This window comes from Lutra lutra, chromosome 4 (assembly GCF_902655055.1).
Source record: "Lutra lutra chromosome 4, mLutLut1.2, whole genome shotgun sequence".
NCBI lineage: Eukaryota > Metazoa > Chordata > Mammalia > Carnivora > Mustelidae > Lutra > Lutra lutra.
The window spans coordinates 165,580,248-165,590,805 of NC_062281.1; the positions used below are offsets into that span (position 1 = coordinate 165,580,248).

Sequence of the window (10,558 nt, forward strand, 5' to 3'; positions counted from 1 at the left end):
GAGGGATGGGGAAGGAAGGGAGGGGGCACTTCCTGGGTGAGGTAGGCATGAGGCAGCTCCCAGCAGGGCAGAGGTCAGGGGTGAGCTTCGTCCTTCATCGAGGGAAGCCAGCCCAGAGAGGGCTCTGATTTGCCCAAGGCCACACAGCCTTGAACACCCCCTTTCCCCTCCCACACAACAGAAGGGGCGTCCTCAGCCTGGGTAGCAGTGGGCAGGCAGGATGGCAGGGTCTCCCCCAAGGAGAAGCAGGGTTTTGTTCATGGATCTCCCCCTTCCCACTCCTGACTCAGCAAGAGCCCTGGAGCAGCCACACAGAGAACGAAGAAGGGGGTCAGGCACATTGGGGGTGACTTGAGGCAGCCCAGCAGAACTGGGAGGGGTCCCTAGGGACTGCAGGAGAGCTGCTGTACTCCAGGAGGTGCTCCAGGCACAGAAGGAGGAGAGCGGGGCCTTCCCTCCTGCCTCCACCCTCCCCGCCCTCCTCCCCCACCCCACACCAGGGAGGCCAGCCAAGGCGTGCACCCCGGGGTGGAGGCGGTGTCATCGCTCTCCTGTACATACAATGGGGCAGGGCTGGATGGGCAGGGGCGGGGCCATGCCTGGTGTTATAAGAAGCCACCAGGGCACTGAGGCAATGAGCTATCAGCTCGGCTTGGCAGCAAGACGCTGGCGACAGGCACACTCCGTCCTCTCATCCAGCCTGTGCGCTCCACCACTGCTATGGTTGCCGTGCCCACTGCCTGGTGCTCCGTCGCTCTGGCCCTGCTCCTGGCTCTGCAGGAAGGTGAGCCGCCCCAGCCTCACCTGCTACAGCAGCCGCCCCACCCCCTCCAGGGCTGCTTGCAGGTGTCTCCCTCCCCAGTTCCCTGTACTCGCCAGTCACCTGGGGGCCCTCAGGGGTGGGAGTTCTGCAGCCGCGGCAGCTCCAGGGAGCTTGGCAAGGACAGAGCTGCTGCAAGGCACCGGACAGCACTGGCCCTTCTCACCCAGCATTGCTGGGCTTCCCCCAGGCTGGCCTGGAGCTCCTGAGCAATAAGAAAGCCAACTTCCTCGATTATGCAAGAGGAGGAGCCCGGCAGGTCCCCTATCCCAGCTGTGCCAGGCGCCCTGACCCACCTCTCTGCCTCTCTCTCTCTCTCTCTCTCTCTCCTTGGACACCCAGGCAAGGGCCAGGTGGCCGCTGCTCCAGATCACCCCTCGCCCTCGCCCCGGGCCCGCGGCTCCCACCTGCGGCCTCGACGTTGCTCCTGCAGCTCCTGGCTGGACAAGGAATGTGTCTACTTCTGCCACCTGGACATCATCTGGGTGAACACCCCCGGGTGAGTACGGGGATCCAGGCGGGGCTGCCGGCAGCAGGGCAGGGAATGGGGAATGTCCCGCAGAGTCCAGCTCTCCCCGGGCCTCCAGACTGGGTCACTGTGCTATTAGGGAGAATTACTGGTTACTTCTCCAACTTCCATGTGGGGGTTACCCCGTCCCGCAGGGCTACCTAGGGAGAGTTCTTGCAATAGCCTGGGATTGGCCCCGTTTTCCAGATCAGGGCACTGAGGCTCAGAGAGGTCAGGGGCCTGCCCCAGGATCGCACAGGAAGGAGTAAGCAGTAGGTGGAGGCTCCCTCCTAGGCCACAGCTGCCGAAGCTCACGCCCACTCTGCCATGCGGCCTCGGCATGATCTTCCAAGAATAAGACGCTGAATGACAGCACCCATGCCTTGACGGTGCCAGGCTCTGTGCCAGGCACAGCTCCTCTGTTATCAGCCCGCGAACCCCTCGTCCTCCCCACGACGCAGGCGCTGCTGCCGTCTGCGGTGACAAGACGAGAAGCCTGGGCTGTGTTACCTGGCAGCGCTGGGGTGGGAGCCCAGGGCTGTCTGCTCTGTCTGCACCCGCACAGCCTCCGGGCCACTGCATACTTCGAGCTGAAGTTTCTCTGGGTGTTTGTGTTTTTTTTTTTTTTTCCTTCCCCAAATTGCAAAAGGCAAGAGAAGCTCCGCACGTAAGCGTGTGGAGATAATCCGCATCCAAACACTCGCTCAGGGCGGGAACGCTGCCAGTCCCTGCGTGCTGGGTCTACCTGGGAGTCATTACAACTTCAACCACATTGTCTAAAATTAGCTCTGGCACCCGAAGGTGCTGGTCCAACCGGCCACAGGGCCCCTGCCCTGCCCACAGCCTGCCTTGGCTAGACTTTGAATCTGAAATCAATCCCACCTGATCTCTCACACACACACACACACACACACACACACACACGCACACACGCACACACGCACACACACACACACACGCACACTGTTTCTAAGTCAGCACGCTCTAAGCCACGTTTATTGCCCTCCGGGCAAGGGATGACCAGGTGAGGGCAGCTTAGCTGAGAGCCTGTATGTTTACTTCTGTGAGATGGCATTTCCTCCCCTCCTCCATGGGGACCAGCCTGGCCCTCTCCATCAGCTCAAGTTCCTGTCTGGGAGGGGCTGGGAGGACTCCCCCACTTCCCGACCTAGGGAGGGAGCACTGTTCCGGCGCCTCCTCTCTGTGCTGGGAGGCTTACTGAGTGGGGCCAGGGGTGTGGGAGCAAGCAGAGGCCCAGAAAGGGGAGGGACCTTTTCCCGGACCACCTGGCAGCCAGGGAGGGGCCTGTGCTGGGCCTTCTTGAGGTCAGGGGCTGGTAACGTTTTTACTTCCATCCCGGGGGCATGGGTGGCCATCTCTGTGTGCGCTGCGGACACTCTCTGCTTGCCAGTGGTTGGAGTTTATCTAATCCTCTCTCCTCCTCCCCTCTGCTCTCTCCACCCTACACCACTACCTTGCTGGCTGCCTGCCTACAGACAGACAGCTCCTTACGGCCTGGGAAACCCGCCAAGACGCCGGCGCCGCTCCCTGCCAAAGCGCTGTGAGTGCTCCAGCGGCGGGGACCCTGCCTGTGCCACCTTCTGCCATCGAAGGCCCTGGTAAGCTGGCACCTCACCTGCAGGGGCCGGGGGAGCAGGGCATCTGGAAGACCGGCAGAGAAGCAGAGTGGCTACTGGTTGGGGAGCAGGGTCCTGGGAGCCCATAGGCTGCCCCCCTTTCTGTGGGGAGCCAGTCACCCCAAGTCCCTCCCACTGCCCAGCACTGGGGGCTTCTGAGAGCACCCCACCCTCACTCCTGGGCAGAAGGGACACTCCCCAAGTGACAACAGAAGCTGCTCGGGCACAGAGGGGATAGGACTTGTCCTGTCAAAGGAAAGCGGGGCCTGCAGACTCTGTCTGTCTGCCCAGGGGCGCTGGGCTTTGGCTTCTGAGCTGCAGCATGGAGCGCTCTGGAGCTTTCTTGGTGGAGAAGTAGCAACTAGACTTGGGAGACCGTAGCACTACCCCAGGGTTGTCACAGAGCTGCTGGGGGTTGGAGGGCGGTGAGTGGGGCGCTCTGCCAAGTCTCTTAACTCTCTGGGCCTCAGTTTCCTCATGTGTAAAAGGAGTGGGAGACTGTGTTCCTTTGCTTGTGCACCTGGAGGATTTGGGGAAAGCAGAGACTGGCTTCCCAGTCCCAAACCTGCCCTTCCTATGATGATTTATGAGAAACTCCTCCTCTGAGACTCAGGCTGTGGCCCCACCCCTGCCTCAGTTTCCCCTCGCAAAGAACTGTGCTCAGCTGCAGGTGGTTGGATTCTGGGAAGGCCAGGCCCCCAGCTGCCTCTTTCTGAGGCTAAGAACACATTCCCGGCAGCTCAGTTTTCCTCGGCCCCCACCCCGCCTGGGAAAGGAAGGATGCCAGGTGCACAGGGGTGGAAACGGATCTGTTTGGGGTGAGAGTGGGGGGGCACTGGGCCCACAGCCAGGTGTTCTCAGGGCCCTGGACAGCCCCTCACTTGGGTCCTAATGCTGTTCATTCAGGGCCGAAGCTGTGGTAGTCCCAGACAGCAGGTCCCCTGCCGACGTGTTCCAGGCCGGCCAGAGATGGACGTCCGCAGGAGAGCTCCTCCAGCAGCTGAGGTAAGGGATGCCTGCACGGGCAGAGCACCTCCTGTATGCCTTGCACGTTACCTTCATTCTCCAAGAAGGCGGGACTGGGTCCTTACTGGGCAGCCAAGGGAACTAAGGCTCAGAGAAGTGAAGGCACTTGCCCAACATCCCAGCGGTCCATGACAGGCATCTGGCCGGCTCCAGAGCCAGAGGTCTTAGCTGCTCTGCTCTCTGTCCCCACCAGGCCTGGAGGTTGACTTTCTTAGGGGGGCGGAAGGACTGTGATGGTGGAAGGAAGGAGTCGGGTGTTCATTCAGGTGGTGAGTGTCTCCTGTGCGCTGGGTCCAGAATGCTCGGCGATCTAGCCTGTCCCCTCCTCCCTGTCCCAAACCGGATCCCCTTCCTGGCAGCCCTGGCATGGCTCAGCTCGAGGCCTGGCCCACGGGATGTGCGCACAAAGGTCTGTCTGACCACATTGACTTGAGAATAGAGCCCCCACATCTGGCCGTGCAGCCGAGGGGCTGAGGGGGCAGTTCTGAGCCAGGACTGGCCTATTTGAACCTCTGCTGTGCCACAAACAAGCCTTTGTGACCTTGGGCTTATTGCTTCACTTCTCTGTGCTTCAGGTCCCCATTCTGAGCCTGGGACATCAGGGCAAGCCATCCCTAGGGGTCGTTGTGAGGGCGGATCCGTTGACGTAGGTGGAAGGCACCCAGTGGGAACTCTGGAGACGTTAACCATTCAGACCTTTGTCCTTGAGGGTCCTCCGAGCTGGCCAGCATTGGGGCCCAGCATCGCCCCCTGGGGGTTCCCATCTTTGTGGGGAGGCTGAAACCTAGGAGACAGCATGGGATGGGGAAGGGAAAGGGAAGACCCAGTGTAGGGAACTGTCCAAGGACGAGCAGAATCAAGAATCAGACTTTGCAAACGCATGGCCTCTGGTAGTGGACGAAGAGCTTGCTTTGCCAACCCATTCTCATCCTCACACCGGCTAGGCCTGGGTTTATTTTACAGGCTAAGAAAGGGACTCGGGGAGGTTGCCACGCTTGCCTCAGTTCCCATAGCTGGGAACTGCAGCCAGACTCCCCGCTCCAGGCTAGAACCCTTGGAGTCAGGACAAGACCCCTTGGATGATGCTGGAGCCCCTGCCAGGGGCTCATCCCAGTTCAAAGGGCAGCTAAGACCCATTTTTGTCTGGGTTGAACCACCTTGAGCGGGACCTTGAAGAATGGGAATTTTAGTCCGTGGAATTTGGGTGAGGGGAGGTAAAGAGCCTAGAAGGAATGGCAGGAGCGCTGATATGGAAGCGGGAAGGCAAGTCACAGGAGGCACGCTGTTCTTGGCCCTCCGGTCATTCGGATGGCCTTTGACATTCAACATCAGCTTCATCAAAGTCCCCATGGGCAGAGGAGATTCTAGTACCTGGCCTGTCCCTGATGTGCAGATTTTGTTTTCAGGATGAGCTGTGGCTGCCCCCGACCCCAGGGCAGCTGTGATGAAGGGGGTCAGGTCCTGTCGCTGCTGCCTGTCCTGGGGAACACTTGGGCAGCCCATACCTCCCAAGATGCTAAATGGACCCTTCTCGATTCCAGGGAAATTTCTGCCACCAAGATCTGCTTTGCCAGACGACACCAGGAGGCAGAGAGGGAGCCGAGGCCCATGTATCCCAGGCGGAGGAAAACATAGCACTGATTGCCAGATCTCCAAGGAACGCTGGGAAGGAGCCTGTGTGGGGCTTCGAGGAGAGGAGCAGCCCAGGGCCAGGGACACAACCTGCTGAGGTGGCACGAGCTCTGGTCTCCTTGCACGGGTGAAGGAGCTTCTCCCAAGGCAGCTCATGTCCTCACCCTGCCCAGGAAAGCCTTCAGCCCCCAGGCTGCAGGGCGTCCTCTCCCCACTGGTCCCAGCCCCACCGCCCCGCTAGAAGGAACTACATAAGGAGCGTGCTAACCCAGAGGCCACGTCCTGAGAGGTTTCCTGTCTACTGGCTACAAACTGGGATCGGCGAGCAGTGGTGGACCCTCAGACGGAAGCCAGCGCTGGAGGCTGGACAGGGCTGGTGTCCTAGGCAGGCCCCATCCGTCCCCTCCAGTTGTCCCTCCCCAGAGTCCTCCCACCCTCATGTCCCCAGGATGCTCCTGGTGAGAGTGACCTGCTCGGCTTCACCTGTCTGTATATAACTTATTTCCTCTAAGTACGTGGAGGATTCTGTTATTTATTTTAATGTATTTTTTTAGACTCTATTATTTACCTGCGAACTTGTGTTTTTAATAAACGAAGAAGTGTTACTCTGATATTTTGTCTTGGCTGAAGCAGAGGTGGGAGGCCCCTCTCAGGAAGGGGCTGCTCAGAAGTTAAGGGGACACAGGAAGGAGAGAGAAAGGGTCTGGGGCAGTAGCCAGAGCCCAGGGTTCTATTCCCCCGGGCCCTTGCTGGTCACCTGTAGCTGCTAACCCAGCGTCTCCAGGCCCTCGCCTATCATGTGCCTGAGCAGCCATTTGTAGCTTTGAAATCCAGGATTCTGGGACCTGTGTTCCCATCGGGCCAGTCACCAACGGCCAGGCCTTTCCCAGGAGCATGTTTGGAAGGAATCAAGACCCCCTTCTGCTCTAGCAGCCCTCACCAGGAGCTGTCATGAGGCCCAGAGTCTATCTGTGCAGCAAAGGCTGCAGCCAGATGGATCTCAAGACTGTGTGCAGCCTGAGGGGCCAGTGATAGATGCTATGATGATGCTACGGCCTGGCCCTCGCTCGCCCCTTGCCTCGGCCCTCGCCACTGAACAAGAAGTGAGCTTCAACCGCAGAAACCCAGGGCTCCAGGCCTGGGTCGTCCTGCCGAGGCCGGAGAAGCAGCCCACCCGAGTTCCAGGGTTGACCAGCCGTCAGAATCACCCCCGCTGACAGCTGCCTGGACCCACGGCCTCCATGTCCGCCAAATCCTCCTGTGACAAGCTGTTCCCTTTTCTCCCGTCTGGCCTGGGCTGGGAGTGGCAGGTGGCCCGAATGGCTATTGCGAGATAATTATTTACACACTGTTCTGATTCTGCCTTGTCCATGAAGCCTGACCCCCTCCTGGAAGGATGACATGCCACACATATTGAAATCCGACTGTGTACTTGCACTTGACTGATATTAACTGCATCTCGGTAACCTATGACAGAGGAATTTTTATTACTCTGTTTTAATGATGAGGAAATTGATGTACAGAGAAGGCAATTTACTTGCCCAAGGTCACACCCTGAGTGGGGACGTCAGGATGAACCCAGAGTCTAGGGTACATATGGATGGATGGATTTTTTAAATATTTTTGGTTGAATTCATGGATCACCACTGCAGCATGACCTGGGATAAATCTCTTTCTGGACCTCATTTTTTTTTTTTTTTAATCTACAAAATGGGAAAACAATATTCTCTAGCTTGTAGGACAGGTATGAACATGAAACAGACTCCTGGGTTCAGCCCTCGGCCTGATAAGAGGCAGAGGCTGCTTGCTGGGCCGTCAGAAGTGATTCTGTAATGAGCAGAACAGCTCTTTCGCTGATGGACCTGAGGTGGGTGGCTCGGGGAAAGAGAAGTGGTCAGAATAAGACTCCTGGACAAAGGGGCTGTTCCCACAGCCTCCGAAGATGAGTAAGACTCAAATAGGAAGAGATTAGAGAGGGAATTCCAGACAGAGGGAACAGGGAGGGTGAAGGTATGGTAGCAGGACGGACAGAGGTGGTTCCCATGGAGAACCCGTGTGGCTGGAGCATGGTGAGGGAAAAGCAGCAGGAGATGATGCCAGAGAGACCTCGAGGCCAAAGCAAGGAAGCTGGACCCTGTCTTGTGGGCCACAAAAGGGCTATGAGCCACAGGGGAACCTGATCAGAGCTGGACTTTGGAAATATACCACCAGAGGGCTGCACAGGGCAAGAGTGGACAGGGAAGCAAGTTCACCACCCGGCCCTCAGCAGTCCACAATGCATCCTGGGTGGTGAGGGTTGGAGTAAGGGGGCCCGGAGTCAGGGCACGCCTCTCAAATCTCAGCAGAGTCTCATACCAGGGGAATCTCACACCGTGGCAGCCCAGCATCCCATACCAAATGGCCCTGCCCCTGGAAAATGCCAAATGAATAGCCAGGGGCCAGGCTGGGCAGCTGAGTAGGACAACCCCAGGAAAGCAGGTGTGAGGGAGGCCTGGGAGAGGGAGGCTGAGATCGGTTGAGGGTGTGTCAGAAGCCCAGGGAAGGAAGCATCCACTGCCCTTGGCACAGGTCCCGGTAGCCCTGGCCAGAGTTCAGAGATCAGAGACCCAAATGATTAAGTCACAGAGATGATTAAAGGGAAGGGAGGAGACCCAGGAGGCAGGTATAGGAAGGTGACGGTGCAGTCTCTCGGATCCTTATTCCCGGGGGGATGGGGGCCTCCAGCTCGGGCCCTGCACTTTAGGGGGTCCTACTCTGGCCTTCTTCAGTCACCTCTGTCTCCACAGGACAAAAGGGGTCATGTGTGCCTCAAGTCTGTGCCTGCTATGAGACCACACTGCAGCTAGCGAGGGGCCCCAGAAACAGGGCGGAGGGCAGGATGGTGTGCAGAAGGAACAGGGGGAAATGTGGGGGGAGCAGCTGCCAAGTCAAAGCAAACCCGGGGAAGCAAGACATCAGCCCTTCGGGAAGCTTGTCCAGAGTTCAGAGGACAAAATCTCCCCTTTTCCTGCCTTTTTCTGCCTTTGCCATAAATACTTAGCTGGTTTTGTCAAGGCTTTGTGAGTCAAATTGATGTTCCTTCGGGCTGGAACACCAGGCAGGGATAGGCCAGAAGGGGGCACAGAATGACCCGGATTGACTCGGGTTCGTCCACGGATGGAAGCCGAGGCAGAGGCGAGCATGGTCCTGAGTCCAGGACTCGGCCACCCGACGCAGCGCCAGGCCACAGGCGAGGCCTTTCAGTCCTGGGGGGGCCCTCCCCACACAGTTCAGAGAAGCCATCGCTCATGAATGGTCACTCTCCAGAGACTCTTGTGAGCAGGACAGACACAGCTCCTGGCCTCACGGGGCAAGAGCAGAGCCCCTCAAAACAGAATAAAAAACCAAACACCCAAACCGAAAACCACTGTTAACTATTAAGATAAAAATAATAGCTAGCGTTTATTGAGCACACTCACGAAGTGCTTTATGCACACGAATTTCTTGGTTCTTTGCGGCAACTTACACTGCAGTTTCTGTCATTTTAGTTTGTGGCTGAGCCAGGATTTAAACCTCAAGCTCCAACCGTCTATGCCTTACCACCTCTCCGAGAGGACATCCACCTGGTGATGGGGGTCCCTGGGGTGGGAGAACCCAGGGAGGCTTCCCGAAGGAGGTGACATTGAGGCGGAGCACAAGGGAGCCAATTAAGTGAAGGAAGAGAGCAGACAGGAGTGTCCCAGGCAGGTGGAGTAGCAGAGGCCAAGCCTGGTTGTGGAAGAGAGCCATTCTCTGCCCCTTTCAGGGAACGAAAGAAGAAGGGGGTCCTGGGGAAGTCTGGAGAGGGGAAGGCAGGAGTGGGCTGCGCCCTCCTGAGCCCCAGATCGGGCCAGAGCCCCCAGCATGGGAGAAAGGGCTCCAAGCAGGGAGAGCTACAGCAGCCGTCACTCCCCATCACAGCTTCAGACAATGTCTCCCAGGAGAATACTGCCTCGCTTGAAACGCCCTCCTCTTGTGCTTCATGCCTTTGGATCAAAGCACACTTGCTCCGCTCAAGGGTCTTACGGGTTGGCAGGGAGGAGAGACGAGGCAAAATGATGGGACAGGAGGAGGGATATGTCACGGACTGCCCTTCCAGCTGGTTTGGTAGTGGGGAGGGTTTGGAGAATGGGCAGGGTTTGCACACTCTGGAACGAGGAAAGGGCATCGCTGCTAGAGGAAGGGAGTGAGGCGTGTCTGGCCAGAGCTTGGAAGGATCTGGAGCAAGGCAGCCGGCCTGATCAGCGGGGGCCAGGCTGGGAATGGCATCCAATGCCAGGAATTTGAGCTTGAGTGATGGGGACCAGTGATGGTGGCTAAGCAGGGTAGAGTCGGAGCAGGAGCCAGCCTTGGGCGGCTGGCTTGTCACCGTCGCCTCCCCAGCCACTGCTTCCAGCTCATCAGGGCCCTTCCAGTCCCTCTCAGGGGAGAGCAGAGTGTGGGCCTCGCCTAGGCCTGCCAGGGACCTGAGCCAAGAGCCCTCAGCAGCTCGGAAGGGGGCCGTGTGCAGGCCCGCCCCAGGAGCCCTAGAAGAGGAATGTGGCCTAATTAATTCTCCAAAGCTCAGAGGGCCTCGCCTTGTGGGAGCAGCTGCCAGGACAGGCCTGCCAGGCCGCCACCAGCCCCACCTGTCTATCACTCAGTGCTGGAGAGAGTGAGGGGGACAGCAGGCAGGGAGCCGGGAGACGGGGGTCCAGGGGGCCAGCCTCTGACCTCCAGGCACACACGTGTCCTCCGACCCCTTCACAGCTAAAAATACGACTGTAGTAGTAGCCAATAGGCCTCAAGGGCTCACAGGGCGACAGCCCCTGTACGAAGCAGGTGGTAGGCGCCCTCATCTAAGCCCCACGAGGACTGGTGAGGTGGGGGCTGTCTTCCCCATCTTGCTGATGAGCTTCCCGAGGCTCCGAGGGGTAC

The 10,558-nt window shown here is 58.6% G+C and overlaps 1 protein-coding gene across 1 annotated transcript; it reads left to right on the forward strand.

Annotated features, from left to right (window-relative positions):
* Nucleotides 1-655: 655 nt before the first annotated feature.
* On the forward strand, nt 656-6,223 carry EDN2 (endothelin 2). The gene is made up of 5 exons (XM_047726668.1): nt 656-784; nt 1,163-1,319; nt 2,825-2,947; nt 3,872-3,970; nt 5,533-6,223. Exons 1-5 carry the CDS (start codon nt 721-723, stop codon nt 5,624-5,626), a joined length of 537 nt encoding a protein of 178 aa, XP_047582624.1. The 5' UTR covers nt 656-720; the 3' UTR covers nt 5,627-6,223.
* The last annotated feature ends 4,335 nt before the right edge of the window (nt 6,224-10,558 follow it).

What these genes read in the sequence shown, in the direction of transcription:
- EDN2 (XM_047726668.1), top strand. Translation starts at nt 721, where the DNA reads ATGGTTGCCGTGCCCACTGCCTGGTGCTCCGTCGCTCTGGCCCTGCTC. An exon ending in ATCTGGGTGAACACCCCCGG is followed by an intron (nt 1,320 to 2,824) that starts GTGAGTACGGGG and finishes GCCTGCCTACAG; the next exon opens with ACAGACAGCTCCTTACGGCC. An exon ending in GAGCTCCTCCAGCAGCTGAG is followed by an intron (nt 3,971 to 5,532) that starts GTAAGGGATGCC and finishes TCTCGATTCCAG; the next exon opens with GGAAATTTCTGCCACCAAGA.